Here is a 25,765-nt window from a genome sequence, read left to right as displayed (position 1 = left end):
TATGCCCAGGCCAGATCCAAGTCTATTAAATGCCACAACTTTCAGGCTCTTTCAAAATAAAAAATTGGCACAAATTTCCAGAAAGCAACTTGGTGATATGTCTCAAGAATTATGTCCAGTTTATATTAAATTATATCATTTATTTTCCTAAGGAAATAATCAGAGATGTGATAAAATATTTATGTATAAAGATCTTCATTAAAGTGTCATGTATAATTGCAAAAATCAGAGGTAACTGTCCAACATTGCACAATATAGGACCAGTTTAATATAACATAGTATAAAATATACAGATTGTTATGTTTCCAAATAATTTTTAACAATGTGAGAAAATGCTCAAAATACAATACTAAATGAAAAAATGTAAGTAAAACGACCAATTTTATGGTTTAATCCAGTTGTGGATAGAGACACCTATTTTCAGAAAGAAAAAAACTACAGAGATACACTAGACCATTCATAGTCGTTACCTGGATTGTGTGGTTGTAATTGATCAATATTTTTTTTCTGGATTCCTAAGCTTGCATTGCATCCACAGTCAGAAAATAAAAATGTTATTTCTTTTGCATGAAAAGAAGATTTTTGGCTAGGTGTAATGACTCATGCCTGTAATCTCAATACTTTGGGAGGCTGGGGTGGGAGTATCACTTGAGCCCAGGAGTTTGAGACCAGCCTGGGCAACATAGCAAGATCCCCTCTCTACAAAAATAAAATAAAAAAGATTAGCCAGGCATGGTAGTATGTGCCTGTGGTCTCAGCTCTTTGGAAGGCTGAGGTGGGAGGATTGCTTGAGCCCAGGAGGTTGAGGCTGCAGTGAGCCATGATCGTGCCACTGTACTCCAGCCTGGGTGACAGACTAAGACCATGCCTCAAAAAAAAAAAAAGTTTCATTTCTCATATGGAGAAATGAAAGCTTCTATCAACTGATCTCTGAAGTGACCCTAATAATGATCATCATCTCCTTACCACAGCCTGGGTACCCAGTGATGCATTCCAAGCACTTGTTGCTCTTGGCTGCCCTTGAGTCCCCCAGCAGTTTTTATGAGGGTGAGATAGAAAAGTGTTTAGTCCCTCTCATGATGTCCCTCTCTTGACATCCACCCGAGGGCTCAAATATGCTTGCTGAACAGAGGGGTCTCTTTCACTCCGGAGGGTGTTTACCAGGTAAGGACGTGATGTCATTCATAGGATTCTGCAGCATTGTGCACTCAATGGGAGCCTCAGGAACTGGAGAGATCTTGCCCAGACATGTAAGAATTGATTTATTCCTGACATATAGAGTATTTATTAAGTGACTTCTGTGTGCCAGGCAATGTTTTCACTTATTCTGTTAACACTGTTAAGGGTGTTCCTTGAAGGAGCTGGCTGATGGGGCTGAGAAAAAGGCCAGTTTAGGACTAAAGCCTGGGGTTCCATGTGGAATAACGGGAGAGGATTCTGCCACGCTAAGTCATTGCTTTGTAGGAGTTTGGGCTTATGGTTTTACCAAAGGGTCCTCTCTCTGTTTCTTCAGATGGAGGTGATTGTTGGTGACTTTGGGATTGTGGTGGTGCCCCGGGATGCAGCTGACACAGACCGAATCATGAATCACTCCTCAATACTCCGCAAATACAAAGTGAGTCCTCCGTCCTGCTAGTGCACCTCTGGGATGTGGCCCTTCTCTGAGAGTCCTGGCAGCTGGAGGAATGAGAGAGCAAAAGGACTTTAGTGGGAGGGGCTGGCAGCTGACTCTCTCTGCTCTGTCCTCAGAACAACATCATGGTGGTGAAGGATGACATCAACCATCCCATGTCTGTCGTCAGCTCAACCAAGAGCAGGTATGTTTGACCAATGGCCAGAGAGACTTTAGTCAACCCAGCTTACAAGTCTCCACATAACTTTCCTCCATCAAAGATGACGCAGAGATTGAGGCAGACATCTGCTGCCCTGGTGTTTAGCTTCGTGTTTAGACCTCATTTATTCCCAGTCACTTATTCTTATTTATTTATTTATTTATTTTTGAGGCAGAGTCTCACTCTTGTTGCCCAGGCTGGAGTACAGTGGCACAATCTTGGCTCACTGCAACCTCCATCTCCCGGGTTCGGTTCCCGGAGATTCTTCTGCCTCAGTTCCCGAGTATCAGGGATTACAGGCACACACCACCACGCCTAGCTAATTTTTAGATAATTAGTAGAGATGGGGTTTCACCATGTTGGCCAGGGTGGTCTTGAACTTCTGGCCTCAAGTGATCTGCCCACCTCAGTCTCCCAAAGTGCTGGGATTACGGGCGTGAGCCACTGTGCTGGCCTCAGCCATTTAATTTTAAATGGGGAGACAGTCTGTTAGCTAGTCTTAGCTGCTTTAAGGGGAGAAGAGGGTGTTTTCAGTTTGGACTCTTTAGTTGGAGGTGCTTATAGAATAATGTTTGCTAAGGGTATAAGATAAGCTGCCAAAACAAAAAGATTCCAATATTCAGAGTTTTAAATAAGTTAGATGTTTAGTTCCCTCTTACTGAAGTCAAAGATGAAATCTATGGCCTTATCCACATGAAGCTTCTGTCTCTGGGTGCACAGCTGCTGCAACAGTGGTCCTTCTCAGCCAGCGGGAAAAGGCAAGGTGAAGCCCATGGCAAGAAGCTTTGCCTTTAAGGTGACCTGGAGTTGTGCATACCACTTCCCTTTGCATCCCACTGGCTCGAGGGTGGAGGACGGCGGACGGCTGGGAAATAGACTTTGTAGTTTAGCAGCCACATGCCCAGATGAAACTCAGGATGCTCTATTATTAACCCAAAGAAGGAAAGAATGGGTATTAGGGGCCAGTTAACAGTCTCTACCACAAACCCAAAGTGGAAATGTTGAGTGGAATGGTGAAATATACAGAATATAGAGGCCTAGAAGTGTAAAACTGCAAGCCACGAATGTATACATGTCATTTAAAATTCTAGATATGGACAAGCTCACAAAAAGAGTAAGAAGAGAAGACTGTGGGGAATATTGCAAACATTTTAGCATTTGATAGAAAGTTAAAGGCAGTTCGAAATCACCAGCAGTGGTGGACCAGAAGCCAAAGTGAGAGAGGGTACAAAGATGGAGAACATTGCCATCTGTCACATCTTTCATAGAAATCAAATGAGACCAAGACTTTAAAAAGTAATTGTCTTCTTCCCTGAAAGGCAATTACAGAAACATTCATAAGGGTAGCATCCACTGTGAGGTGAGGGCAAGAGCAATGGGCAGTAAGTGGAGAGTTGCAGGATGTGGTTCCGAGCATGGCTGCACATTAGAGTCACCATGCAGAGTTACACAACGTACAAATTCCTGTGTCCCACCCAGGCCCACTAAATCCAAATTTGTGGGGGATGGGCTTAGGAATGTGCTTCTGAGCCACAAGTATACACACTTTTTCAAAAAGTTTAACTATGTGAGGAGGCACTTAGGGACCTAGCTTGCAAGGTCAGAGTGTAACCACCCAAGGGGTTCACGTTGCCCAGTGCCTAGACAGAGCCAATTCATCAAGACAGGGGAATTGCAATAGAGAAAGAGTAATTCATGCAGAGCCTGAGACTGGAGTTTTATTATTATGAATATCAGTCTCCTTGAGCATTCAGAAAGCAGAGTTTTTAAGGATAACTTGGTGGGTCGTGGGAAGCCAGCGAGCCGGGAGTGCTGATTGGTCAGAGATGAAATCATACGGAGTCGAAGCTGTCTTCTTATGTTGAGTCAGTTTCTGGGTGGGGGACTGCAAGTTCAAATGAGCCAGTTTATTGATTTGGGTGGTGCCAGCTGGTCCATCAAGTGCAGGGTCTACAAAATATCCCAAGCAGTGATCTCAGGAGCAGTTTAGGGAGGGTCAGAATCTTGTAGCCTCCAGCTGCATGACTCCTAAACCAAAATTGCTAATCTTATGGCCAATGTTAGTCCTACAAAGGCAATCTAGTCCCCAGCCAAGAAGTAGGTCTGCTTCGGGAAAGGGCTGTTACTGTCTTTGTTTAAACTATAAACTAAGTTTCTCCCAAAGTTAGTTCAGCCTACACCCAGGAATGAACAAGGACAGCTTGGAGGTTAGAAGCAACATGGAGTCAGTTAAGTTAGATTTCTTTCACTGTCTCAGTCATAATTTTGCAAAGGTAGTTTCAAGGACAGTGCATGCATTGAAGGCAGTGAGCTGGTCTCCAGGGAGATCTCACAGGCAGGGCTCAGATGCCTGTTAGAATCTAGGTATGTAGAGAAGTATATGAATTTTTACAAATAGTTCATTTAGGTCTGACACCTAGACTATTGTGTTAGGAGAGAACAAGAAGCAGCCACACCAAGGCTGGAAAAAAACTGCAGAAGCCAAAATGTGTCACTGGAGTCCTTCATGCCTGTTGGTGCCTTTCCTCCATGGACTTCTGTAGGAAGGAAAAGATGTAGTGAATCCCAAAAATCCCTGGAAGAGGATTCAGACTTTTGAGGCCAGCATGCAGAGGAACCCAAAAGGAGTAAATAAGGATAGTTCTAAGAGGGAAGCTTCTGACAATAAATGCTCACATTAAAAAAAGAAAGACCCCAAATAAATTACCTAGCACTAAACCTCAAGGAACTAGAAAAAGAACAAACTAAACCCAGAGGAGGGAAATAATAAAGATTAGAGAAAAACGAAATAGAGAATAGAAAAAAATTAATAAAATGAAGAGTTGGTTTTTTGAAAAAAATAAAATTGACAAACTTTTATCTAGACTGAAAAAAAGAATCAAATATATAAAATCAGAAATGAAAGTGTAGACATTATAACAGATGTCTCAGAAATAAGACGGATCATAAGGGATTATGACGAACAATTATATGCAAACAGATTTGGTAACCTAGAGGTCATGCATAAATTCCTCTAAAAATATATTCTGCCAAGGTTGAATCAGGAATAGCCTGAACAGACCAATAACAAATAGATTAAAGTAGTAATTTAAAAATTCCCAACAAAGAAAAAGCTCAGGACCAGATGATTTCAGAGCTGAATTCTAAAGAATAATTAATTCAATACTTTTTTTTTTTTGAAACAGAGTCTCATTCTGTCACCCAGGCTGGAGTGAAGTGGCATGATCTCAGCTCACTGCAACCTCCGCCTCCTGGGTTCAAGTGATTCTCCTGCCTCAGCCTCCCAAGTACCTGAGACTATTGGCACCCGCCACCATGCCCAGCTGATTTTTATATTTTTAGTAGAGACAGGGTTTCACTATGTTGGCCAGACTAGTCTTGAACTCCTGACCTAATGATCCGCTCCCCGCTCAGCCTCCCAAAGTGTTGGGATTATCGGCATGAGCTGTAATCTTAACTTCTTCAAAGAAATACAGCTGGAAGGAATACCCCCCTAGCAAATTCTATGAGGCCAACAACCTTGATACCTAAGCCAGATAAAGACACCACAAAAGGCCGGACACAGTGGCTCATGCCTGTAATCCTAGCACTTTGGCAGGCCAAGGTGGGCAGATTACTTGATGTCAGGAGTCCAAGACAAGCCTGGACAATATGGTGAAATCCCATCTCTATAAAGAATACAAAAATTATCTGGGGATGGAGATACATGTCTGTAATCCCAGCCACTTGAGAGGCTGAGGCAGGAGAATCACTTGAACCCAGGAGGCAGAGGTTGCAGTGAGCCGAGATCACACCACTGCACTCCAGCCTGGGAAACAGAGTGAGACTCTGTATCAAAAAAAAAAAAAAAGAAAAGAAGAAGAAAAATGCCCCAAAAGAAAGGAAAACTGTAGGGCATTATTTCTGATGAGCATTGATGCAAAAGTCCTCAATAAAATATTAGCAAATTGTCCGGTGTGGTGGCTCATGCCTGTAATCCCAGCACTTTGGGAGGCCAAGGCAGGCGGATCATGAGGTCAGGTTTCACCTGGCCAACATGGTGAAACCCTGTCTCTACTAAAAATACAAAAAAGTTAGCTGGGCATGGTGGCATGTGCCTGTAATTCCAGCTACTCTGGAGGCTGAGGCAGAAGAATTGCTTGAACCGGGACCCGGGAGACAGAGGCTGCAGTGAACTGAGATTGTGCCACTGCATTCCTCTAGCCTGGGCTACAGAGCAAGACTCTGTCTCAAAAATAATAATAATAACAATTAGCAACTTGAATTCAACAACACAACATAAAGCTTATACATCATGATCAAGTGGGATTTATCCCTGGCACACAAGACTGGTTTAACATGTGAAAATCAGCCAATGTCATACATCACATGAATAGACTGAAAGATAAAAACCACATGACCATATCAGTTGATTCAGATAAAGCATTGGACAAAGTTTAACATCCTTTCTTGATAAAGATTTTTGGCAGTTTAACTATAGAAGGAAAGTTCCTCAACACAATAAAGGCCATTAAAAAAAAAAAATCAAAAACCCGTAGCTGCCATTATAATCAATGGGGAGAAAATGAAAGCTTTTCCTCTAAGATCTGGTGTAAAGCAAGAATGCCCACTCTCCACTTCTATTCAACATAGTACTGAAGGTACTGTCAATGGCAATTAGCTGGGCATGGTGGCTCATGCCTGTAATCCTAGCACTTTGGGAGGCCGAGGTGAGCGGATCACTTGAGGTCAGGAGTTTGAGATCACCTGGCCAACATGATGAAACCTCTTCTCTAATAATACAAAATTTAGCTGGGCGTGGTGGCATGTGCCTGTAATCCTAGTACTCAGGAGGCCGAAACAAGAGAATCGCTTGAACCCAGGAGGCTGAGGTTGCAGTGAGCCAAGATCCACCACTGCATTTTAGCCTGGGTGACAGAGTGAGACTCTGTCTGAAAAAAACTAATAAACAAACAAAAAAAACCCTTAGGAATAAATTTAACCAAGGAAGTGAAAAATCTGTACATGGATGAAAGAAATTGAAGATGACAAAATAAATGAAAAGTATTTCATGTCCAAAGATCAGAAAAGTTAACATTGCTAAAATGTCCATACTACCTAAGGCAACATAAAGATTTAATAAATCCCTCATTTATCAAAATCCCAATGGGGGCATTCATACTTCACAGAAATAGAAAAATCAACCCTAAAATTTGCTCAAAACTGCAAAAAACCCTGAATAGCCAAAGCAATTATGAGAAAAAAAGTTGGAGGCATCACATTTCTTCATTTAGAATTATATTATAAAGTTATAGTAATCAAAATAATATGATATAGGCATAAAAACAGACACATAGAGCAGTGGAACAGAATAGGGAGGCCAAAAATAAATCAAACATATACGGTCAACTGATTTTTGACAAGGGTATCAAAAAGACACAATAAAGAGAAGATAGTTTCTTCAATAAATGGTGCTGGGAAAACTGGATTTCTACATGCAAAAGAATGAACTTGGACCATATCTGACATCAGTCACAAAACTCAGCTCAAAATGAATAAAGGACCTAAATTTAAGACCCGAAACAATAAAACTCCCAGAAGAAAAAATAGGGGAAAATCTCCTTGAGATTGATCTTGGCAATTATTTCTTGGATGTCACACCAAAAGCACAGGCTATGAAGGGAAGAAGGGAAGGGAAGGGAAGGGAAGGAAGGGAAGGGGAGGGGAGGGGAGGGGAGGGGGAGGGGAGGGGAGGGGAGGGGAGGGGGAGGGGAGGGGAGGGGGAGGGGAGGGGAGGGGGAGGGAAGGGAAGGGAAAAAAGGGAAGGGAAAAGAAGGAAAGGGAAAAAGGGGAAGGGGAAAAAAGGGAAAGGGAAAAAAGGGAAGGGAAAAAAGGGAAGGAAAAAGGGAAGGGAAAAGGGAAGAGAAGGGAAGAAGGGAAGGGAAGGGGAGGCGAAGGGAGGGGAGGGGAGGGGAGGGGAGGGAGGAAAGAGAGAGGGAGGGAGGGAGGGAGGGAGGGAGGGAGGGAGGGAGGGAGGGAGACTTCAAACTAAAAAGCTTCTCTACAGCAAAGGAAACAATCAACAAAGTGAAAAGGCAACCTATGGATTGAGAAAAAATATTTTCAAATCATATATTAGATAGGGATTAATATCCAAGATTTATACAAAAAATCTTACACAACTCAATATCAAGAAAACATATTACTCAATTAAAAATTGGGCAAAGGGGAAGGGTGTGATGGCTTATACCTATAATCCCAGCACACTAGGAGGCTGAGGTGGAAGGATTGCTTGAGGCCAGGAGTTACAGACATAGTGAGACCCTGTTTGTACCTCTAACACCCCTCTGCCCCCGCCAAAAAAAAAAAATTAACCAGGCATAGTAGCACATACCTGATGTCCTAGCTGCTTGAGAGGCTGAGGCAGGAGGATTGCTTGAGCCTAGGAGTTTGAGGCTGCAGTGAGCCACGATTGCACACTGTACTCAAGCCTCGGCAACAGAGTGAGACTGTCTTTCAAAACAAAAACCAAAAAAAAAAAAAAACACACATACACCAGACTTGAGTAGATCTCTCCAGAGATGACATAAAAGTTGCTAACACGTGCATGAAAAGATGCTCAACATCACGAATCACCAGGGAAATACAATTTAAAACCACTGTGAGATTCTACCTCACACCTGTTAGAATAGCTATTATCAAAAGGACCGGGCGCAGTGGCTCAAGCCTGTAATCCCAGCCCTTTGGGAGGCTGGGGCGGGTGAATCACGAGGTCAAGAGATGGAGACCATCCTGGTCAACACGGTGAAACCCCGTATTTTGTATTAAAAATACAAAAAAATCAGCTGGGCATGGTGGCGCGTGCCTGTAATCCCAGCTACTCAGGAGGCTGAGGCAGGAGAATTGCCTGAACCCAGGAGGCAGAGGTTGCGGTGAGCTGAGATCACGCCATTGCACTCCAGCCTGGGTAACAAGACCAAAACTCCGTCTCAAAGGACAAGAGATAAAAATGTTGATGAGAGTGTGGAGAAAGGGAACGCTAGTACACTGTTGGTGGGAATGTAAATTGGTATGACCATTACAGAAAACAGTATAGAGGTTCCCAAAGAGATTAAAAATGAAACTGCCATATGACCCAGCAATCCCTCTTCTGGGTATATACCCAAAGGAAATGAAATCACTACCTTGTAAAGATATCTGCATTTCCAAGTTCATTGTAGCATTATTCACAGTAGCCAAGATATGGAAACAACCTAGATGTCCATCAATGGATGAATAAGGAAAATGCAGTGGACACACACACACACACAGGAATATTATTCACCCTTAAAAAAGGAGATCCTGCCACAACTTGGCTGGACCTGGAAGACATTCTGCCAAGTGATATAAGCTAGACTCAGAAAGAAAAATATTGCATGATGTCACTTACATGTGGAATCTTAAATAGAGAACAAAACAGTGATTACCAGGGTCAAGTGTGGAGGGCAGAAAATGGGGAGATATAGCTCAAAGGATACAAAGTAGCAAAAATGTAGGACAAGTTGAAAGAGCTAATGTGTGACATGATAGCTAATAATACTGTATTGCATTTAGGATTTTTGCTAAATTAGTAGATTATTCTCACCACAAGAAGAACAAATAGGTATCTGAGTGAGAAGATGGATATATTAATATTAGTTTATATATTAATGTAGTTCTACTATATTAAACTATATTACATAAATAACATAGTAATACTGTTATATAAATATTAACCCTACTATATAAATAATATAGTATAATATATAAGTTATTAAAAATATAGTAAATATATAACACATACTATATTATACGATGTATATAATATACATGTATCTTACAACATCAGACTGCATGACTTAAATATACACAGTACAATTTATTTGACAAAAAAGAATAGTAAATACATTAGATGCCCACTCTGTGTCTGGTGCTCTTCTAAGTGCTTTGCATAATGACTTATTTAATCCTTTGAATAACGAAATGAGAGTGGCCCAGATATTACCCTCATTTTACAGGAAAAAAGCTGAAGAACAGAGGGCCTTAAATAACTTGCCCAAGGCCTGTCACCTAGGAAGTGGCAGAACCACGACAAAGGGCATCACCAAAGTGGGGAAGGAGTTGTGGAGGCAAGAGGGCTTTTCCTAATACAGAACCATTTACTCAACCTGAGCAAAGGCTAGAAATGGGGGGTTGGAGAGACAGGGGTCAGGCCAGTCCTCCTGGCTTTCTTTGGGTGTGGATGTCCATCTGATTGTCGTCTCTTCTTGTGCAGGCTGGCCCTGCAGCATGGGGATGGCCATGTTGTGGATTACCTGTCCCAGCCGGTCATCGACTACATCCTCAAAAGCCAGCTGTACATCAATGCCTCCGGCTAGCAGCTACACAGCGCTCGGCTCCCCGTTCCCCTCGTCCTCCGCCAACACAGTGGCCCCTCCATTTCTGTCAGCCCCGTTTCTCTCCTGCCTCTCTGTTTCTCCATCTCCTCGTCTTGACTGTTTCCCCTACTTGCTGACTTAACCCCCCATAGTGTGGGGACCTGCAGAGAACCATGGCATTCCCTATTCCACAGTCATCTTTGGACAGACTTTCCTCTAGTCTCCGGGTTGGGGGTGGGTGAGGGAATGGGGTGGGAGTCGGGGGAAGTGCAGTCCTTGGAGATGTACTGGTGTCCGTCTCCCAGCATGCTCTAGGGAGGCGGCTCTGGTGCCCATCCTCCCAGCATGCTCTGGGGAGGCGGCTCTCGTGCCCATCCTCCCAGCATGCTCTGGGGAGGCGGCTCTGGTGTCCGTCTCCCAGCATGCTCTGGGGAGGCGGCTCTGGTGCCCATCCTCCCAGCATGCTCTGGGGAGGCAGCTCTGGCTCTCGCCTTCCCAGCATGCCCTTTACTACAAAGGGCTATTTTTCTTTTCTTTCTTTTCTTTATTTTTCTTTGTTCACTCCTTGTAGAACTCAGATGAAATCAGTCCATGGTTCTTTATGTTTGTAGTCTTGATGTGTTCCTGTGGTATTACTTCCCCTCTGATAGGACACTATAGCCAGCCTCAGCACTCAGTGAGTGCATCAGGGCCACACCCAGTAGAGAAGGCCAAGCAACCTCCACTTCTCCAGCACCACACACACACACACGCACGCACATGCTCACGCGCGTGCACACACGCACGCACACATGCACACACACACAGCAGTAGCAGCAGCAGCAACTTTTGATCAAGATTGAGATTTTCAGGTTCTGAAACCTGGGAGGCAAATCTGGGTTTTCTCAGAAAAATTTGAATCTATTTCCTTAGTTTCAAAGGACCATTTTCCTGATGCTTTGAGCTATGATTACACACAGCCAGTCCATCCTCATTTCCTGGTGGCATCTGTTCGTTTACTTTTGATGGCACAGTGCGAGTTCCCTACCAGCCGGGGATTTCCAAGGGACCATTGGAGGCCATGCTTAGACACATTCCTGCGTCTGAGAAGAATCACATAGGCAGGACCTGATCCAGATCACACAGTCATGTCTTTAAAAAAAATACTAGGAGTCCACTCAACCCTGGAGGTCTTTGCTAATTGGAATTATTTATTATCCGTTGGGCTGGGAAAAGTATCTTTCATCTTGTAAGTCCCGGATGACCAAAGACAAAGCAATTTGTTGCCCTGATGGTAACTGATGATTTTCACCCTCTCCAGCTGAGGTAACTCAGACAGTGCCTGGGGTCAGCTCATTCTTGAGAAGCAGTGCCTTAGCCTTGTTTCTGTGGTTGGTTCTAGCCCCTGCAGAGCCCAGAAGCTGCAGGAACTGTCTGAGAAAATCTCCCTAACAGAGGAGTGGGTTCCCTGAAGGGATATCTGGGAGGGGTCAGGAGCCACTAAATTGTTTCACTCCTTTTTCCCCGAATTTTCTACCTTCCTTTCTGCTCCTGCAGACAGTTTCGCCAGGTTGTTAGCGTCTCGTGCGTGTCCTGAGAGCCATAAGGAAATTGCTCTCTTGTGCTTTGTGTCTCTCATCCAGTCTCTGGCTCTTGGGTTTCTGCCTTTGAGAAATAGTCCCTGAGTGTTAGGATACTTTTATCAAAATCGAGTACCAGCTATGGCCAGGAGGGGCCAGGTGAGATCTGAAAGCAAAGACAATGATCTTTACCACACATTTCACATCTGCAACATCCTTCAATTGCAGGAAAAGGAACTTGATTTAATAGAAGAACATGATAGAGCAGCATCCAAAGGGTCTGTTATTCCCCTTGGATTTTTTGAAATAATCTTCAGAGGAAGGAAGGAAAATCCTATTTTTGGGTCTCAGTGTTTGACTAGGGATCATGAAATAATAAACTGAAAAAAAACTTGAGAGTTCAGTTGATCCAACACTTTCCTTTAAAAGGTGAGGGAGCAGAGGCCCATGGGATTAAATGGCTGGTCCAGGTCAGCCAGCAGGTATAGGGCCTGACAAGAGGATATTGTTTCCCTGACCCCTAGGCTGTCATAACACACCCTCCATTTCCTCATGTTGCTGACCAGGTGCCCATGTGATTTCTACACTTCCCAAGCCTTATCCTGGCATCTTTCTCTTAAATTATGTCTGTCCCAGGTGCTCCCCACACTTAGGCTGGTAATGCCAGTCCCAGGGGAGGGTGTGACGGTAAGGAAGGCCACTGCTAGGTTTCCTTTAGAAATAAAGAGATCTCAACAACTTGAAGGAAATCCCAGAAACTGATTCCATGAATCCAAGAAAGAATTGCTTTGTGGAAGGTGAAGGAAGACCCAGAGAGTGCTCAGGATGATGCTATTGCTGAAGAAAGAAAGATGGAAGAGCCTTTGTCCAGGCAGAACAGTCATAAGCCAGGAAATGAAACAAAGGAAAACAGGAGCCTGAATTTCCTGGGGAAACATGGCTTGTTTAAGGACCTGGAGTTATGGATGGAATTTATGAGGATCCACATGAGCAGACGCAGACCTGAGGAAGGCTTGATTAATTTTATTTCTTTGGTCCACTCTGTTACTAAGCTCTGGTCAATCCGCATTTGGCCTACACTCTGCACTCTTAGCGTGCGGTTGGAAGGCATGTGCGAGTGGAGAGGGAAGGTGAGATGAATCAAGACAAAGAACAGGTGCCATAGAAGTAGATTTCTAGGAGTGAAGTGGGGCAGATCTTATCTTTGGGGATGACAGGCGCTGTACTGAAAACAGGTTTCCTATTTAATATAAAAAGAAAGTGAATCTTTTTTTGGGTAGAATCATCCATTCCCCACTCCACCCTACTCTTCATTTGCTGGGAAAAGGTCAGAGTACAACTGAATCCAGAACAGGACGTTGTGACCGTGACCCAGCCACAGCCAATACCAGAAAGATGATTTGGAGTCTGAAGTGGTGCCCCACGTGCCAACAGGATAGCCTCTGGGCCCTGACTTCGCCTCTGGGGTCCTGCTCCTTCCTGTAAAGCCCAATCCAACACTAGCATGGCTCAGAGGTTGTGTGAAAGGCATGAACTGGAACAGTTGTGTCCAGAGGGGTCTGGAGCTTTGTTTCCTGCCTACCAGCAAAGTGTCCCTCCCATTTTTCTTAAAGTGGCTGATGTAAGAACAGGCAGTAGGAAAACCCTTTTTGTCAATGACTGTCCTTAAGGAATGGTCCTCTGGGAGGGCTGTGCTGCTAGTGGGTACCTCAGTCACACACCCCCAACCCCGGGTAGCCTCTAGAGCCTTCTTGCTTTCATTTTTCTTGAATGTACATAGGAACAGCGGGGAAAAGTCTCTTACTGAAGTGCCTGAAACCCAAAGCTGGAGCTTCTAGAGACGCCGTTCTTCCTGTCTCAGCTTGGCCAGCCTTTCAACAGTGTTCTCTAGTTTCAAGCTCCAGCTTCTCAGAAAGAATTAAAGAACTTGCTGTTCAAATTAAGTAGAAAGTGAGACTCAATAACTGAAGTACAGCAAAAGGGAGAGAATTACAGGGAGAAACAACTTGTACTTTAGCAGCCCAAACCTACTCTCCCCAAACTCTCTCTCTCTTTCACACACACACACACACACACACACACACACACACACACGCACACTTTTAGGGGACTAAGAGAGAGAAGCATGTTATTACATTTTACTCATCCAAACAGTAATGCAAAAATAAAACAATAGAATATGCAAAGCTCAGGATCTCTCCCAAGGCTACCTACTGCAGGAGGGCCAACAGGTGGGATGGGAAGAATGGAAACAGGGACCGATTTTGTAGCTCATACAATTAGGACACCTTAGGAATAGCACTGTAGTAATGGCGATGAATATGCTCTGCCAAACTCATCCAGTCTTCACCTTCTTATAGCTGCCCTGTACACTCGCCTCTTCATGTGGTCTCTTTGTAGCGTGAGTTTGGAGTGTCCTATTAGCCTGTTCTGGTTAGGAATGAGTTAACGGCTCTTTCCCTCCATCTTAGTCTAGTCCTGGGGCTGAGGATTCAGCTGGATCCACATGGTCTGGAGGGTTGGCATGGGGAGGGGGAAGCTTTTTTTGAATCACTTTTTGAACACATAATCTGCCATTTTAAGAGTAAGATTTGCTTTATGGAAATCAATTCATTAATAAAAAATGATATTCAAGTTGCAATACCATTTCACAGTGAAATATTTTGAGTAAAATTTTGTTGCTAGAATAGTCATGGGCAAGAGTTTTATGCAAAATGTTTCAATTATGTTAATAAATAAGACAATGCTACTAGACTCCTGTGTCTTGGTCTAGAACCTTCTCTGTGGTTTGCAGCATTAATCACTTTTTCTTCATAATCTTACTTGGCAGGACACAACAGTTGTAACATGTGCTTAGAACAAGCGGTTTCCTGCCTCATTCAGCCCGTGCCACATGTGTAATATAAAAGTATATGTAGCCGCACCCAAGGATGATAAAGGGAAGAATAATTAGCAATTTTGTAAACTTGTCTCCTTCATTATAAAAAAATTAAATCTTAGATCTTGACTAATTTGCATAGTCCAGTGTTGGTTAACTTTGGCTCCTTAATGAAATTCGTACTTTATGAAACAAAATTATATCTGTGAAAAGTAAAAACTTGAACAAGTTTTTAGCATGAAAGATCTTAACTGAAACAGAATTGTTAAACTCGCAATTTTCTTTGGCAATGAAAACAAGCAGAAGTGAATCGTTTGTTAACTGTTCAATCCTGCTGTCATTATTAGTTATTTCACTTTCAGTCATATCACACAACGTGTATCGGGTTAGGTGTGAATGGTGACTGCCATTAGCTAATTATCAGATATGATTCAGAAGGTGAGACAGTAATTCCCTGTTAGGCCAGCTCATTGAAGGATTAGCTGTTGGTTAGATTCATTTTTTAAATGAATCATTCAGTTCTTGGAGTTCTTAGTATTTTTTTCATATATATATTTGCTTAAAATTGAGATGTGGCAGCTTTGTGTACATCCACGTGGGTTTCATGGCACATGATCATACTTGATATGCCTGTAAATTATCACTTGTGTTTACATTTGCTATTTTGTTCACAAAGCCAAACACTGCTTTTCTTCCCTTGTCCTGAGTACATAATCATGAGCGCTCATTTATTTGTTTTTTGTTTGCTGGGTTTTTTTTTGGTTTGTTTTTTTTTTTGAAACAGAGTTTCACTCTTGTTGCCCAGGGTGCAGTGCAATGGCACAATCTAAGCTCTCTGCAACCTCTGCCTCATGGGTTCGAGTGACTCTTCTGCCTCAGCCTCCAGAGTAGCTGAAATTACAGGTGCCTGCCACCATGCCCAGCTAATTTTTGTATTTTTAGTAGAGACGGGGTTTCATCATGTTGGCCAGGTTGGTCTCAAACTCTTGACCTCAGGTGATCCGCCTGCCTTGGCCTCCCAAAGTGCTGAGATTACAGGCATTGGGCCACTGCACCTAGCCAAGAGCTGATTTAAAATGAAATATAAACGCTGGTTTAATTTGCTAACTTTAAAATATATATACTAAATTAACATATGTGCACATACACATTTCTTCCCTTATGACCTATATGTAAGCTTTAGATCTTTGGATTTCCTAGAAAGTGCCATGTAGCCAATAGTACAAAGAAAGGACAGAAAAATTCTAATCTATGTGGTTCACAGCAAGAATCCATAACATTTCCATCACCATGCAAAACATTAAAAGAAGACATGATAAACATATTCCTGGTCCTTGAGACTTGTTCAAAACGTTGAATATTATTACTGAGTGTCTTCTTATCCTTTTCTCCAGCCTGCTAAGAGGCTGAGAGAAGTGCTAGAGAGTACTGACAAGAAACCACATCATCAGAGAAGACCAGAAATACATCTGCTAAGAAGTTATAGTCTATGGGTAGTTTCATTTCTACCCCTCTCCAAACAGAAGTCCCTAAGAGTTAAAGCAGAGGATGATGTATGTAATAGCCTACCAACAGCATGATTAACCATAAACTCTCAGAATAGAAGTACAAAAAAGCTTTGCTATGAACTACTAATATTGAAAAGAAATCAGAAGGAAAGCTTCCTTATTTGGCAGGGTCAGCTCAAGGACTGACAACATGAGGCTAAGGCCTGGGGAAGCCACATCCCCTTCTCTCTTCTTAGAGATAACTTTTCCGGTCCTCAGAAAAGAGAGAATTATTTCTACACCAAGGAGTGTCTCGTAAGTCATTCTTCTATTTCTATCTGTACTCAGGTATCATCTCCCATTTGTCAGGGAAGACAGTCTTAGGACTTTTTAAACAATCTATCCAATTGAGGAATCCTTTTATGATTGATTGCACATACCACGGTTATTAACTAATGGGATCCCTCACCAAGTTTCCCAGATCATGTACTGTCTAATCTTACACTTGGACAAGACAGTCAATCACTGACAATGCATTTTCTCCTTTCATAATGTAGAATTGTCACTGAGAAGTGGCTTCCTAACATGGGACTACATCTTCTAGACCCCTTTGCATGGTAGATGTGATCGTTGCGCTGGGTTTTGGATGATGGCATATGAGGCCCTTCAAAGTCTGGCCTTCCTATGTGTCTCCTTCCTCCACGTTCTTGTCCCTTTCCATCAGCCGGTGACAACCAGCTGGAATGGCCACAACCCTCCATCCCCCAGGCAACTTTAGAAGTCACATGTTGTAAATGGCAGGGCCTCTGAAATGACTGCAGAGGGCCACCTGCCATCCTGTTACCCACCCAATCTATTATGGGATAAAGAAAGTCTATTGTGTTTATTTCATATTTTTATGTCTTTGTCACATAGCAGCAAATCCTAATTTATATATATACATTTTCTGGGCACTGGCCATTAATTACAGCAAGAGATCTGTTGAATGTGTAATTGGGTATGCCAAGACAGGATTACAAATTCATTTTCATGGAAGGTAAAGCAAAGTGATCAGAATTTGGGGGTCAGTGTGGACAGAAGCAGAATTCCTCAGCCACTTGGGTAGAGGGCCAATTCAAGATCTTAATTTAGTACATTTTAACTTCTTAAAAAGCATGACATATGCACCACAAACTATTAATTTTACTTTCATTTTATAACTGATGAAAGAGATAGGAATGTTAATTATACCCCCCCCACCACCACCCAGCTACAATTGTTCTAGAAATAAATCTTTATGCTTAGGAGACAGCATCAGTTAAACCTCATAAAATCCCATTGACAGCATCATCAATCTCTATGGTTGGAAAGGGCAAAGTAAGATGCTCAGAAGTAGGAAATGAAGATGCTAACTCTAGGACCTATTGCCATTTCTGTGGTATTATCCTTTCTATTGCTTTGGTACTTCCATCATAGGCTTAGAGTCAGTAAATCAGAAACTGACCCCAGGCATCTAACAATTGTTCTTTATTTAAAAGCATATTCAGGAAAATCCAAGGAAATACAGAAGCAAGGCAGCACCACAGTCTTCCCAGCTGAGGTGGAAGAACCTCTGGTTTCTCCAGCAATTCCCATTGGTGTTATCATGACTCAATAGTCTGTTGCAATCAGTTGTAGTTCCAGAGTGACAGCTGGAATGCAAAGAAATGTGCACAACCCAGAGCTCTCTCAGCTTTGCCAGAACTCAAGTGCCCCCGTGGGAGGGTCTTGTAACATATGTTCTGTTGAGCAAAGAGGTTGCAAACCAAGCCGTTATTGCAATAAACACTACTGTGACAAACAAGGTTTGTAAGTTTAAATTTATTTTTAAAAAATGCTTGTCTTCCTCACTAGACAATTAACTCTATGAGGGTAGAGACTGTGTCAACGCTGTGCCACCCACCCCTGGCAGATAGTAGTTACTCAATAAATATATGTTGGAAGGATGGATGGAGGATGGAAGGATGGATGGAAGGATGAATGGAGGGATGGATGTAACTCAGTTGAAGTGTGAGTAGGAGGGTTCTCTGTTATGGGTAGAGGGAAGAGAGGGGAGATTGAGAAAATACAATAAAATACATTGATGCCTATCATTTTTGGTGTTTGAAAAGTAGGATTGAATTAGGACTAATACATCTAGAGAATTTTACCTCTTTCAATGCACAGGACACACTTTTCTATCACTTTGAAACCAAAAAAAGTAAATGTCTTCCCAATATTTGCTTTGCTTTTGAAATGCTTTAATAAAAATGCAATCTCTAAGTTGCGAAGGCATCATTAGGAGAATGGATATCATGCCCAGGTCCAGAACTTGAAGGTGGCAGGCACCATTGCTTGAAATGGGCCTGCCGTATAGGTCCTCACTCCAACGCTGCTCACATCTTCCAGCTTGAAAGTGGAGAACGTGTTCACATGCTGGTGGTAAGTAGGAGGAACTCTGATCACCAAGAAGCTTGCAGTGGACAATATGAGGCAAAAGTATTTGACTGGCCACAGCGTGACTGGGTTGCACTCTGTTCTGACATCAGGAAGAATTTTATGCCTGGGCAAAGTCAAAGTTTTTTCCTTTAGTCACATTACTTCAAGAATAAATTGCCTGTAACCCAACAGTACATGTCCAAATTCCAGGACTCCATTTATAACCATTCTGAGGCAAACATCTGCCTGTGCAGTTTCCTTCCATCCAGTCTATTCTTTGGGGTGCAGATCCTTGGTCAGTCTCACACGCAGTGTTATCTGCCTCACTGCCCAACAACAGGAAGTAAGGAGTATCATATTGGTGCAATAAGACAACCACCTGGCCACAGGTTCAGGGATGGGGTCAGGTCAGTTGACCTGAGCATATCCATTAAACATGTTCAAATGTCCCCACCCACCCACATGACATGGCTCCTGAGCCCTGAGATCTGTATCCCAAGAGCCTCAGTTGAGAAATCTCTATGGCAGCTTCACTGTTGCTCAAGAGCCTGGGTATTGTAGCAGCCTGGGGGCAGGTTGTCCCTAATGTTCTCCAAGTTCTTCACATCAGCCAGAATCCCATCTATGCTTGTCTCCAGCAAATGGAGGTGTCCCCTCTGCCGGCGTGCCCTCTCTTCCAGCTCTGACATCATGGGCCGCAGTTGGCTGTTGATCTGGGTCTTGGCTCGGGAAAGCTTCTGCTCCAATAAGAACAACCCCTTTTCATCTACACTGGCAGGCTGGTCTATTTCAGGGAATGAGACAGGAGTTAACACAAAAAAGCTGTGAACACGTGTCCCCTTCTATACTCATAACTAATCCCTGTTTCCACTTGCCTAAAGCAAATAGTATGCCGTGAATTTTAAAAGCTCATTTTGAATTAGAAATAATCGAGAAAGAGTTCTGAAAGAGCTAGCCTAGTTACTGGGCTATGAACAACACTGTTCAAGACTCTGAGCTCTCTAATTCAGTAACATGATGTCTAGAGTTTTCCTTTCGTGTTAGGGTCAATAGTTTATGCTCTGAAAAAAAAAAAAAGAAGAAGACTGAAGGTCGTTGGGGACTGAACACTATCCAAGGTGTTTGCCTAACATAGGTCACTGCTAGGATTAGAATCAACTCCAAATTATGCTTTCCGAACCACCCTTAAGAAATATCTCACTGTTTTCTATTAGAAGACCTTTAGAAACTGGCTGAGTTTCAGGGTTGTAGAGGCCAAGGTGTGCTTTGCCATTTGGGGAATGGATTCCAGCTGCTAAAAATTAATGTCAGACATTGTTCCAGCCTGAAACAGTGGTAATCTAGCTAGATATTATTTTATTTCCAATATAAAAGGTAATCACACTTGTTCAGGTGTGATTTACCCATAGACAATCTAAAATTAATGTCAGTATCGGCCCGGTGTGGTGGCTCACGCCTGTAATCCCAGCACTTTGGGAGGCCGAGGCGGGTGGATCACGAGGTCAAGAGATTGAGACCATCCTGGTCAACATGGTGAAACCCCGTCTCTACTAAAAATACAAAAAAATTAGCTGGGCATGGTGGCGCGTGCCTGTAATCTCAGCTACTCAGGAGGCTGAGGCAGGAGAATTGCCTGAACCCAGGAGGCAGAGGTTGTGGTGAGCCAAAATTGAGCCATTGTACTCCAGCCTGGGTAACGAGCGAAACTCTGTCTCAAAAAAATAAATAAATAAAATAAAATAAGTGTCAGTATCAAGGGCACCTGGCCAGACCCATTTCGTTCAAATAGGTTTGAGTGGCCCTTGGTCAACTCAAACACAAGGTCAAGTTACCTCACATATCTGAGCTGAAGTGATAGTATTTGACGGCATGAGTTTATTAATTAAGAAACTACAACAATTAATCTCTTGAGCTCCAGGACTCAACAGAGCACACAGAGTAGAAACAACACTGTAACGAAACTGTTGATCCAAATGGATCTGTCTTTCACGTGGGGTCAGGGAGAATTTAAGCATTTAGGATTTTATGACATGCAGAGGAAGCAAAGTAAGCTTGGGAACAAAATAACCTTGTCTATGGGAAGGTGGCATGAGTTACTAGAAAAGAGCACAAGCATTGGAGGCAAAAGGATCTCAGTCTGGATCCTGCCTCTACAATTTACTATGTAACCTGTGGGACGTTATTAACATCTGAGCCTCAGTTCAGTCCTTCATGAAATAAAATAATAAGAATGATAACACCCACAGTAGAGGACTTTTACAGGACAAACGATATTTCATATTATGTATGAAGACATCTGGCGTGGCACCTGACGCTCAGTACATGTTTAACAGCACCCTCTACCCCACTCTCCCTACTCTCGTATTCTCTTTGAAGGGCTCATTAGTGTCATTAACTTTTTTCAGAACACTAAACAATGCTGCTAAAGTTTCAACTGGGGAGGTTTTTGTTTTTTGTTCTTTATTTCCTTTTTTTCTCAATCCTTTGAGGGCATTTTACTTTTTTTGGGCTCATTGGATCGCAAAGCAGACCCAGGACTATACAGCACAGATGATATTGGCCTCTCGGGGTATTGATGACACCCACAGAAAAATCCAGTTTTAAAGTTGTTCGACTGAACTGGAATAGCAGAGCCAAGCCTTTTCCCGAATATCATTAGAATCTATGACCAAATCCCTAGTTCCACATCTGCTGCAGTCCAAGCTTGATAAATAGTCCAAATGAAGGTTTGATGTCAGCTCTATCTAACTCCAGAAGTTTAACCAAAATCAGTTTTCTTTTTGGAGTGATCCTGTAGGGAAACCTGATTTTCTGCCATCAGATCTTCCTAAAATTATTTTATGGGCCTACAATCGTCACATTTCTTCTGGGTTATTTAACACAGTTCCTTTATCTTACTGGTTACATCAAGGTATAACATTGGTCTGGGGAGGAACAAATAGTAGAATCGCAAGCGAATCTTTTTTATTTCTTTTTTTGAAACAGAGTCTCACTCTGGTGCCCAGGCTGGAGTGCAATGGTGTGATCTCAGCTCACTGCAACCTCCGCCCACTGGGTTCAAGTGATTCTCCTGCCTCAGCCTTCAGAGTAGCTGGGATTACAGGCGCCCACCACCACGCCTGGCTAAGTTTTGTATTTTTAATAGAGACAGGGTTTCACCATGTTGGCCAGGCTGGTTTTGAACTCCTGACCTCGGTGATCCACCCACTTCAGCCTCCCAAAGTGCTAGGATTACAAGTGTGAGCCACCGCAACCAGCTGGCAAGTGATCCTAGACTTCACAGACTGGGAGACTCTTCCTTCACGTCTTTCCAGCCACCACTCTACTGCCTTAGAGCAGGCTCCTGTCATTTCTCTCCTCAATTATTTCAACAATATCCTAAGTGGCCTCAACCTGCCTTCTGTCTAACCCCCCTTCAAACTCTCCTCCACTTGGCTGACCTAGTGATCTTTCTGAAATATACAGTGGTAATGTTATTCTTCTGCTTAAAACTGGCCACTGTCTTCTCAGGATCCAGGCCGGACTCCTTAGCAGGATTCCCAAGCTGTCTTGTGTTCTGTGACGTTGGTTGCATACACGCAGTTCTTTGCCCCACAGACCTTTACCCCCAAGTGCAATAGGTATTCAGTGATCCATCTTCACGATGGTAAAATGGGGTCCTATAAATGTAAGGAACCTGCCCGAAGTATCTGGGCCTGGAAACAAAGCACATTTACTGACATTTTTAAGGAAAGCTGAGAGCCCCCTTCACTGAGGACAGGTATAGTGAGTGCTCTGGAGCAAAGCCCTGGAGCATTGAGCTGGAAGGTGGTGGGTACTTCACATACCCATCAGATGCAGGAGGCCGTCCAATGTGTTGAGCGTGTCTTGGATTGTAACCCCAGCCTTCTTGGCTCTGGCATCAACTCTCTGGGCTTCTGTAATCACCTGAGGACAAATAAGCACAAACCAGCCTTGAAAAGATATTTTCCATGGTGGCAAATTGAAAGGGATCTCCCGTGGAAAGCAACAGGAACTCACCATCTGTACTGCGTCCACATTCGCGTCAAACTCCAGCTCCTTCCTTTCCAGCTCTCCTTCCACTTCCCTCATCTCACTCTTTAGAGAGGCCAGTCCCTTTTCCATAGCCAAGGCTCCATCTGCTGTCACATTGGCTTCCAAGTTCAGACTCCCAATCTCCTGAGAGAAGAAAAGGAGCCAGGGATGGAAGGAGAGATAGGGGTGAGGCACAAAAACATCCTAAAGACAACCATAGAAAAAATACAGCTGCAGCTGATCCCTGATGGAGTAAGTTAGTTGAAGAATGAGAGAATCCGACTTGGGGACACACCCTTTGCCAAGTTCTGCCTCAAACAAGCTAATCTGGGGGTATGATTTTAGGGACTAGGAAGGTCAGTACCGAGACACTGCTTCCCTCTCAGTTCAGTGCTCACCAAATGTTGAACAGAGTTAGGAACCATTTGGGAAAACCCAGAGGACAAGGAACATCCTTCTCTGTCATGCATCTTTGCTGCCATAATCTTTTAATCTGGGGCTGCCATGGGCCACGACAGGGCTCTGAGCCTTAGGGGTCAAATAAGCTCAATGCTCTCCTTCCTTCCATACCACCCTTGTGTTTGGTGCTACTGGCACCAACACACATGTCGATTTCTCTTCACCTTTTCTATGTCACTGGAAATCTCCAGGGCCTCCCCTGCCCCATTCTTTGCCCTCTGCGCATCAGCAGCAGCACTCCCCAGGGCTCTTTCTGCTTGCTGGGTCTTGTCACTGGCATCTGCAACCTTCTGGCTGATATAGGAGAGTCTCTTCATGGCTTCTTCAGCTTCTGCTTTTCTACCTTCCACCTGCAGGTCAAACTCTGAAATGAAGAAATAAAAAAAACTGCCATGAAGATGAAAGCAAACTTACAAATAAGTGAAAAAGGCTGACGTTGTAAAGAAAAATTCCTGGAAGAGTGTTATTACTGACTGGGGATGAGGGTGTGGGAAGTTGCAGCTGGAATTAACTTTCTTATTTAAGAGAAAGCATCTTTTATTATTATTATTATTATTAGAGATGGGGTTTCACCATATTGGCCAGGCTGGTCTTGAACTCCTGATCTCAAGTGATCTACCCACCTCAGCCTCCCGAAATGCTGGGATTACAGGCATGAGTCACTATGCCCAGCCGAGAAAGCATCTTTTTTTTTTTTGAGACGGAGTTTCGCTCTTGTTACCCAGGCTGGAGTGCAATGGCGCGATCTCTGCTCACCGCAAACTCCGCCTCCTGGGTTCAGGCAATTCTCCTGCCTCAGCCTCCTGAGTAGCTGGGATTACAGGCACGTGCTACCAGGCCCAGCTAATTTTTTGTATTTTTAGTAGAGACGGGGTTTCACCATGTTGACCAGGATGGTCTCAATCTCTTGACCTCGTGATCCACCCGCCTCGGCCTCCCAAAGTGTTGGGATTACAGGCGTGAGCCACCGCACCCGGCCCTGAAAGCATCTTAAAAGATGCATTGGAAGGGTTATAATTATTTCTTTGCTTAGAGAAACCAACAGTCAGCCTGCCCTGAGTTCTGCAGCACTGCAATTGTATCAAAACTGCAGAGTGGATCAGATTTAAGTAGAATCTTTGAAGCCCAAAGCATCAAGCCAGAGCTTTAAGCCCTAAGCTCCAATGATAAGAATTGGGGAGAGGTACTTTCCATGAAGAAAATTCCAAGATTTTAGAAATGTTTCTTTTTTGTGTTTTACTGAAGAAGTCTGAAATTTTAGGTCTCTGCAAGACACAAACCCAAATCTCCTGGGATCTAGATGCAGTGACAAAGGTTGCTCTGTTACCACCGCAAAGAAAAATATCAGTTCCATACTGGAACCAACCAGACTACAAAAAAAAGGAAAAATGTTTGCACAGTAGTGGTATGTTGCATCTATGAGGGACCTTGGAGATCACATAGTTTAACCTTGTCTCTTTAAAGAGGAAGATACTAGGTTCTCGAAAGGTCACGTGACTTGCCTATGGTCACACAGCTAGTCTGGCCTGGTCAGGTGGCCCAGCAGAGATCAGAACTCAAGGCTTCCGACATCTAGCTTTATTATTACTACTACATTAAATAGTAATGTATTAACATTTTCTTTAGAAGGATATTTACTATCTATTAATATCCCAATATATCTGCCACTTAGAGAGATACATGAGAATTCAAAGGAAATCAGTCATGGCTATACCCTTAAAATACTCGAGTGACCTGAACCATGAAGTACTAACCTCTGAGGTTTTTAAGGATGCTCTCAACTTCATAAAAAGTGGCATTGCCCATACTTAGTGCTTCTTGTGCTCTGTTTTTAGCAAGATTGGCACGGGAAAGCAGCTGATCTGATTTCTGTAAAAAGGCAGACAGAACAAGATTAGAGGAAATACATTCCTGCTGGAAAAATCGCTCTGACACATTTCTCTTCATGACAGCAGATCACTGTGATTCACTGCAGAGTCTAGGGGTGCTGTAGCAAACCCCTCTACAATCTGGGACAGAGCAAACTTTGTAAGTCCACAACACATTCCATATAGAGAACGGTCAAACTCTAGTCTACCATCAGGAACAGGAATAGTTTTATAAATCAAAATTTTTAACTCTAGATATTTCCTGAAGCCAAATAGTAGATTGAATTAGACGAAAATTAGACCCAAGAGGTCTAGGTCCTATTCCTAGGTTTGAGGGCTGACTCAGTGGGTGGAGCTGAGCTAATCATACCAAGATCTCTGCATCTCTGCATTGCACATTTATCCAGTAATAGGTTTAATATGGGAGAAATTCTTTCCAGAGACTAGGATTTGGGTTAAAGAACAAGGAAATGGTTAATCAGAAGACTAAATACTCTTCTCACTCTAAAACAGGAACAGTCAACATGGAGAAAAAGCTGAATGGTTGAACAATATTACGGCACTGCCACAAGCAGTGACTTCATTGTTAATTTTTCCAGAAGCAGGGTCTTGCTCTGTCACCCAGGCTGGAGTACAGTGGCACAATCATGGCTCACTGCAGCCTTGAGCTCCTAAGCTCAGGTGATCCTCCTGCCTTAGCCTCTCAAGTAGCTAGGACTATAGGCATGTGTCACTACGCCCAGCCATTTTTTTTATTTTTTATTCTTTGTAGAGATGGGGACCTCACTATGTTGCCTATGCTGGCCTCAAACTCCTGGGTTCAAGTGATCCTCCTG

General features: G+C 43.2%; 2 protein-coding genes across 3 annotated transcripts in view; one reads left to right on the top strand and one right to left on the bottom strand.

Annotated features, from left to right (window-relative positions):
- The window catches only part of NMNAT2 (nicotinamide nucleotide adenylyltransferase 2), a 171,935-nt gene extending 157,415 nt beyond the window's left edge, over window positions 1–14,520 (top strand). For both annotated transcript variants that reach the window (XM_002760262.7, XM_008984865.5), the window contains exons 9-11: window positions 1,514–1,615; window positions 1,750–1,817; window positions 10,105–14,520. In XM_002760262.7, coding sequence (XP_002760308.2) covers window positions 1,514–1,615; window positions 1,750–1,817; window positions 10,105–10,207 — 273 coding nt within the window. In that variant the 3' untranslated portion in view covers window positions 10,208–14,520. The remainder of the gene's footprint in view (window positions 1–1,513; window positions 1,616–1,749; window positions 1,818–10,104) is intronic.
- A 3,434-nt stretch (window positions 14,521–17,954) lies between these two features.
- LAMC2 (laminin subunit gamma 2) overlaps window positions 17,955–25,765 on the bottom strand; it is a 61,550-nt gene continuing 53,739 nt past the window's right edge. Inside the window, exons 19-23 of the mRNA XM_002760282.7 lie at window positions 24,816–24,930; window positions 23,226–23,425; window positions 22,588–22,746; window positions 22,395–22,494; window positions 17,955–19,351 (exon numbers count right to left, since the gene is read on the bottom strand). Of these exons, the coding sequence (XP_002760328.5) occupies window positions 19,098–19,351; window positions 22,395–22,494; window positions 22,588–22,746; window positions 23,226–23,425; window positions 24,816–24,930 (828 nt within the window). The 3' untranslated portion in view covers window positions 17,955–19,097. The remainder of the gene's footprint in view (window positions 19,352–22,394; window positions 22,495–22,587; window positions 22,747–23,225; window positions 23,426–24,815; window positions 24,931–25,765) is intronic.

This window comes from Callithrix jacchus, chromosome 18, assembly GCF_049354715.1.
Source record: "Callithrix jacchus isolate 240 chromosome 18, calJac240_pri, whole genome shotgun sequence".
In the NCBI taxonomy this organism is placed as follows: domain Eukaryota; kingdom Metazoa; phylum Chordata; class Mammalia; order Primates; family Cebidae; genus Callithrix; species Callithrix jacchus.
Note: the sequence above shows the minus strand (reverse complement) of the source record. Positions and strands in the feature narration are given on the sequence as shown.